This window comes from Marmota flaviventris, chromosome 13, assembly GCF_047511675.1.
Source record: "Marmota flaviventris isolate mMarFla1 chromosome 13, mMarFla1.hap1, whole genome shotgun sequence".
Taxonomy (NCBI): Eukaryota; Metazoa; Chordata; class Mammalia; order Rodentia; family Sciuridae; genus Marmota; species Marmota flaviventris.
Genome location: NC_092510.1, coordinates 77,048,786 through 77,056,605, shown reverse-complemented (window position 1 = coordinate 77,056,605; position 7,820 = coordinate 77,048,786). Strand labels below are relative to the sequence as shown.

Here is a 7,820-nt window from a genome sequence, read left to right as displayed (position 1 = left end):
ATTGATTCCAAATGTTTGACCTTTCAAAAGAGCATAGTGTTGAATATCTTTTTGCTAGAAACCTTCTCTACATTTATGTTTACTTCTCTAAGGTGGAGTCACAAAATTTGTTTGGATAAAGAGAACAAAAAAATATTAGACTAGGGATAGTTACTAATAAATGATTTCACATAAGCTTTAGGGTGTTGGATAACTTGGCTATCATTGCATGTTACCCTTCTATAAACATTTGATGATGGAGAATTATGAAATTGTCATAGTACATTCACTTAATGGACTATTTGTAATTACTAAATAGATTTTTTGAAGAATTTATATTATTGAAAAAATACTTATACTAGTATAGTTAAATAAAAGAAAGACAAAAACAGAATTCTGCATTTTTATCCAGAACAAGATTTATCAAAAAAATTACCATGGTATCTTTTCTAAAATTTCCTAACTTTGAAAATTAATACAGACACATTTAGATAGAACAAAACAATTCCACATAAAAGAAACAAATGAAGATGATACCTAATTACATTAGAAAAATTGATTCGGTAAATAACGTAAAAACCTTAATATAAATGATTAGGCAATTTCTTCACATTTGTGTATGTTACACACTGAGGCTGTGTTGCACTTCATGCTCATTGATGTTTCCCACATCCTAGATTGTGGCAGAAAGGATAGTATACTTTAAAATACTTGTTATCGAGGGGCAAATTTGCTTTATAAAATTATCACCTGTGTCTAGCTTAAATGAGAGATTGATAAAAGTATAAGTTTTATTTAACTATTCAGGCTTTATAAACAGAGCAGTGAAAACTGGATAGGCCAGGTTTCACTCCTATTTGGTACTGATAAAAGAACAATTAAAACTTTGCCAAAAAACTTGATTTTTAAAAGTAAAATAGATTCTAAAAAAGGAAACCACAATAATTGGTTGTTGTTCTGTTCCTAAAAAGAAAGCTCAGCCATAAGGTGGCGAGACTTGAGAAGATGGCCAGGAATCAATTCGTGTGATCAGGTTGATCAATAAACATTACAAACAATGAGGAACATTCAGTTTTAACTTATTTCTTCTTATGTGCTGTGATTTTAGTGTTTTGTGGTTAACAAATTATGTTCATTATTTGAGTGGAGTAATTCAATGAAGGGGGATCATTTCTGCAGGAGTAGAGATCAGATGGCCAAGGGGCGCAGAGTGTCTGGAACTTACACATATTTACCATTGCCAATGTATTAATTATTAATTATGCCAATGTGATTAATATAGGTGATACATATATCCCATTAGGTAAATTTTTTGGAATGCCCAATTAGAATGAAGTTACAAATTACCTTTTAAAACACTATAAAAAAACTGAATAGCTTGATATCTTTTAGGTTTCCTTCGTACAGTTCAAAAATTTCTTAATTTGTTGTGAATTTCAAAATGTCACCTACATTTACAATCTGTTTCAGAGCCAAATATTATTAGTATAGTAAAACCATTTTCTTCTTTTACTGATTTATCAAATATGACTTAGGTACAGCTAGGTGTGGTGGCACACACCTGTAATCACAGAGGTTGGGAGGCTAAAGCAAGGGAGGATTGTGAGTTCAAAGCCAGCCTCAGCAAAAACAAGGCACTAAACAAATCAATGAGACCCTGTCTCCAAATAAAATACAAAAGAGGACTGAGGATGTGGCTCAGTGGTCAAGTTCATTCCATGAAAACCAAAGGGGGAATATACAATATGAACTCTCTCTCTATATATGTATATATTATATATATGTAAAAAATTAAATAAATTAACATATATAAAAATTTTATGACAATGCATAAAATATGTAAGATATTATTATTATTAATAACCAAGAATTAATAAAGAATTCATGTAGCCTAATAACTTCCATTTACCAATAGGACATAATAAGATAGATGAACAAATTCATTTGGAATAAGAATCTGAGGAGTATATAGAAACTTGGGAATGGGGTAATGAATGTCCTCAAGACTTCTTATTTGTTATTTAAAATACAGTAATGTGAGCAAAATAATTAAGTCTTTAGGGTATTATTCTTGAAGTTTCAAAAAGTTTTGAACATCTTTCCCCTGAAGCAATTTAAAATTTTGGCTTAGAAAATTGCAGAAGTCCCTAATGAAATATTTAAATTGCCTTCCTGAGCCTAAAAAGATTCTTTAGAGAATTCACTGGGCCTTCACGATGTGCCCCATTCTCAGACTGAACTAGTGAATATTTGTTCTCCCTTCCCTTCTGAACTAGTGAAATTAAACTATACTTCCTTTGGAAACACTTTTGACTGTAATGTACAGAAAATTTTGAAATAATTTGGAAATGGTAACTTTGTCATCAATATTTTCCAAATTCTATGTCCATCTGGCTCTCCAAAGGTAACACTTATTTTTAATTTTTTTTTTTTAGAAACCCATCAGCCTCATAGAAAATTTTGTAGACTAGCCTGAAAATCAAAGATCAAGGAAAAATTTAACTATGTGTGGCAGCCTGACCAGGTAAGACTATCCCTTTAGAGATAATTGCTGAAAAAATACTAATAACTAACAAATAAAAGAAAGAGTCAGTCTTTATGAACTGAGTTGAAAGAACACATATGTTGTGAGGCTGGACTATTTTCTACTAGAAATAGTGTGTAGGGAATAGGAATAAAGATTCCAAGAGAAAGGTCTTAAATAATAGGTAGAAAATTGGGGGGGGGGGGAGGGAAAAACAACCAAAAGAATAGTTGTAAATCCAAAGCAATATGAACTTCTAAAACAGATGGTTGTTTAGGTCTAACGGGGAATAAAGATTTATTTGGTCAGAATGTATTTCCTACTTCTTGCTTCACTACAAGTGTCTACACTTCAAATTTATCATTTTCTTTGGTTCTATGAGGTCACAATAGTTTGCAGATCTGAACTCTTGATCAAAATATAAAGCAGGTTGTTTTCACCAAGGTCTGATTTTGTAGCTATTTACCACTTAGCACCAATTCAGCTTTGTTGGGTTCACTTTAGCAAATGTTTGTCCATAGTAATCATGAGTAGACAATGTTTTACCTTGTTCCTGTCCTAGAATCTTTACATGGACAGTTTGTTTGGAATGTGTCATTTCTTGTTCTTGAATACATCATTGGATTTGTGAAAAAAGAAAATGAAGAGAAACAATGAGTCATTATCTAACATGAAGAAATTCTGACTTATGTTTGCATAAGTATTTGGAAGCTTGTTTTGAGTATTTCATTTTGCTGTTGTTAGTGATGCATTTCTATGATAATTTTAGATATTATATTTGTATTACACATACATTTAGATTTTAGATGAATGAACTGCAATAGTGTTTATTATCAAATGTCAGTCTGTGAGTTCCTTGTTTCAAACTGCCGTGGACTTTTGTTATAATAGTATAAGATTATTCATTGCAAAGTGAGTAAACTTTTGCTATAGTGTGCATCCATCTCAAATCATAGATGTGATGAAAAATAGTAGATTGGATTGGTTAAGGAGAGATGCCTGACAAAGCGTAACTGAGAAATAATATTTGAAGATACTCTTGTAGAAGGATGATGGAAGAACAAGTCACCAGAAGATGAAGGAAATCAAAATAGTACTTGCCATGTGCTATGTGCTTTACATACATTACCTAATTTATTTTCTGAAGGATCTCATAATGAGGCTATTAAAATCTCCCTGTTATGCATGGGAATATGGAGACTCTGGGAAGTAAATTACCCAAGACCATGGGACTAATGACTGGCTAAGATAGTATTTAAATGCATGTTTTTTTTTCTACTAGGAAAAGTGGACCTGACATGATAATAAGTTGTATGGTGGCAGTATTTAGAAGAATGATTCTTAAAGTAAAATTGCTTCACAGCCACCATGTATCAAGGAGTAGGAATTTGGGTGGTGTTCTCTATAACATAGAATTAAGAAGGCAAATCTTGGCTTGAGATAAAAAAGAAATATTCATATTTAGTGTATAAAAAAATCTCAAAGCATAAAGGGTAAAGTAGACTGAAAGAAAAAGACTCTAATAATGGCTAAAGGCAGAGCAGTGTGGGTAGTTAGAAGAGGAGTGAAATAGGTGAAAGCCCTTAATTCAGACTTTGCTCTTGTATAAAGTTTCATTAGGAAGGGGAAATGTCCTGTGTTAAGTGCTTATTTGATTCCAGAAATTACTTTTTGTTTTGTGAATTGATTGGATCACTTTCAATGGATTCTGTGCTGAACAAGGATATAACTGGAAATTCGTATGTGTTTATGCATGTATATAGGATCATTAGGAAGGGGCTATTTTTGAGAAAAAATTCACTGAGGTGGTTCATGACCTTCTGAAGAAGGATTTGGAGGTGATGAACACCATTCCTAATTCTTGGGTGATATAATGGGTATTTTAGTAAAAACATCCAAAGTGAGAAGTTTATAGAATTGCCCTGTTGGAAGATATATTCTTAGTGAAGAAATTATTATTTAAAAAATTCTTTGAGGGATGTGGGGATAAGAAAGAATGTAGAATGAAACAGACATTATTACTTTATGCATGTATGTGACTGTATGCCCAATGTGATTCTACAATATGTATACTCAGAAGAATGAGAAATTATGTCCCATCTACTGTCATATATAACTAATTAAAACAAATAAAAAATTTTAAAAAGAAGAAGAAAAGTCCTTACTATAAAAAATAAAACATAAAAAATTCTTTGAATTCTTACAGGTGAAAGAGAGATGATAAAATGGGATGGGAAAACCAAACCATTCTGGTGGAATTTTTTCTGAAGGGACTTTCTGGTTACCCAAGGCTTGAGGTACTCTTTTTTGTACTCATCTTATTATTGTATGTGGTCATCCTTCTGGGCAATGGCACCCTCATCATACTCTCCATACTCGACTCTCGCCTCCACACCCCTATGTACTTCTTCCTGGGGAACCTCTCCTTCTTGGACATCTGCTACACTAGCACCTCAATTCCTTCCACTCTGGTGAGCTTCCTCTCAGAAAGAAAAACCATTTCCTTCTCTGGCTGTGCAGTGCAGATGTTCCTTGGCTTGGCCATGGGGACAACAGAGTGTGTGCTCCTGGGAATGATGGCCTTTGACCGCTATGTGGCCATCTGCAATCCCCTGAGGTATCTCATCATCATGAACAGGAATTCCTATGTGACCATGGCAGCTGGCTCCTGGCTTTCAGGCGTTGTCAACTCTGCAGTGCAAACTGCATTTGTGGTATGGTTGCCTTTCTGCAGGAATAATGTCATCAATCATTTTTCTTGTGAAATTCTGGCTGTCATGAAGTTGGCCTGTGCTGACATCTCAGGTAATGAGTTCATCATGCTTGTGGCCACAACTTTGTTCACTTTAATGCCACTTCTCTTGATTGTCATATCTTACTCATTAATCGTTTCCAGCATCCTCAAGATTCGTTCCTCTGAAGGGAGAAGCAAAGCCTTCTCTACCTGCTCAGCGCACCTGACTGTAGTAATAATATTCTATGGTACCATTCTCTTCATGTACATGAAACCCAAGTCTAAAGACATACTTAATTCAGATGGTCTGGATGCAACAGACAAACTTATATCCATGTTCTATGGGGTGATGACTCCCATGATGAATCCTTTAATCTACAGTCTTAGGAACAAGGATGTGAAGGAGGCATTAAAAAATTTACTGAGCAGAAGATTAATTTGCAAGTGAATGGAATATATATTGTGCTGTGAACTAATTGGACATTGTTAAAACTTGCGAATTACATTGGAATTTTGGTTACTTTTACTTTATCTTTGCTGTTTTGTGTATCATGTTAAAATTATTAGATGCTCATAATGAATTTTCATTGTACAAGACAGTAAGGTAAGACATAGATGAGAGGTCACCTGCCATCAAGAGATGGGTACTTGCAAACTTTTTGAACCGTTTCTTCATATTCTGTATTTTTTTTGCAGTATCAAGGTAGAAAATTGTGTATCTTTTTATGTTCTTTTTTTGCATACATACATTATTTCATACGCAACAATTCATCAAATCATTAAAAATAAACAAAGCTCTTTATTGTGAAAAAAAGCCACAGAGAAAATCCCCAAAATGCTTCACTCATATTTTCTATTGGAGAGCTTCTATTGCAGTTTTACATCAATCTACAAATTTTCTTAGGTCACCACATGCTAACATGCTATTTATTTGGCAATCTATATTTAATTTAAACCAAAGTTGCTTTACCATTGAGCTACATTACTAGTTCATTTTATTTTATGTTTTTTTTAAATTGTTTTTGAGAGAGAGAGAGAGAGAGAGAGAGAGAGAGAGAGAGAGAGAGAGAGAGAATTTTTTAATATTTATTTATTTTTTTTAGTTTTCGGCGGACATAACATCTTTGTTTGTATGTGGTGCTGAGGGTCGAATCCCGGCCGCACGCATGCCAGGCGAGTGTGCTACCGCTTGAGCCACATCCCCAGCCCTCATTTGATTTGTATTTTGTGACAGGGTCCTACCAAATTGCTGAGGCTAGCTGCACTTTGTCATCCTCCTCCCTCAGCCTTCCAAGTCACTGGGAATACAGCTGTGTGCCATTCAACCCAGTTCAAGTGCTGTTTTTTTTTTCTTTTCTTTTTTTTTTTTTTAACCAACATTTAATGTTGGAAAATGATGTTTGGAACAAACTTCTGCCTAAGGGAGCATAAAAGTAAATTGTGAAATAATGATTTTTTGCAGACAGTTGATTTTTACAGATCTATGCACAGTCTTCATTATTCAAAGAGCTTTGCGTGTACCTAGTGCCCTTTGTGGTCTTAAGTAACTATCCTTAATCCAGAAAGTCTGACAAATTGAGAAACTGCAAACTTTATAAAATAGTCTGCAGAATTTTAAGAATTGACAATAGGAAGATTTAAAATTGGCAAGTCTGGTTGGGTTTAGTGTATCCCGAGGCAACTAATTATGTCATACAATTAAGAAAAGAGAAACACCTTAGAAAGTAAAGTGAGAAAAGATTCTGAAAAGGAAAGAGTCTTTGGACCTGAGAATAGAACATGAATAGTAATTGAAATTTATTAAGCTGCAATGTTTTCTCCAGGATGTTTACTAGGGCATAAAAGCATTAACAGATAATGGAAAAGAAATGACATGGATTTGAATATTAGACCCTAGGTCAGGTCAAAAAATAGCCCAGACCTTGATGATGAGACTGCAAATGGACTGGGCCTAGAACTCCTAGGGACAATATGCAAAGTATCTTTATATTGAGAATGTGACTGTATTAAAAGTTTAGCAATCCCATTTAGTGTGTGATATTGCAATTTAGAATAATTTTCAAACATATCATTATGTCCTATGGTAATGATACAGTGTATTATTGGAAAAAAAGAAAGGAGAAAGTATGAATCTTAGAAGCAAGAATTCTTCAGCTTAAGTATTATTTATTGATTATATTATTGATTATATTATATATATTCATTATATTTATTGAAAAAAATTTTGAACAGGCTTTAAAATTTTAAGATGCACTTAAGGATATAAAATAAACAGCTTATCCCTGTTGATAAGTTATCCATTTCTTTTTCTGGAATTAACAGACTTTATATTTACAGAGATATGTGTGGGGAAAAATATATACACACATATATACATGTAATCTTTCTTACACCAACAATGGAGTCCCATATAAATTGTTCTTAATGTTACTTTTCTACCTATTATTTCTTGAATATCTTTCCTTATCAGTGTACAGAAAAAAGCCTCATTTCTTTTGACAGTAGAATAGTGTCCCACTGTTTTTATGTTCCTTTCTTATAGAAATTTAAATTGTTTCCACATCTGTCATTACAAACAATATT

At 33.3% G+C, this 7,820-nt stretch overlaps 1 protein-coding gene across 1 annotated transcript; it reads left to right on the top strand.

Moving 5' to 3' along the window:
• The first annotated feature begins 4,728 nt into the window (after window positions 1–4,728).
• On the top strand, window positions 4,729–5,685 carry LOC114084317 (olfactory receptor 13C9). The gene has a single exon (XM_027925438.2). It carries the CDS (start codon window positions 4,729–4,731, stop codon window positions 5,683–5,685), a length of 957 nt encoding a protein of 318 aa, XP_027781239.2.
• The last annotated feature ends 2,135 nt before the right edge of the window (window positions 5,686–7,820 follow it).

Bases quoted from the DNA above. Each gene is read 5' to 3' on its own strand.
- LOC114084317 (XM_027925438.2), top strand. From the start codon at position 4,729: ATGGGATGGGAAAACCAAACCATTCTGGTGGAATTTTTTCTGAAGGGA.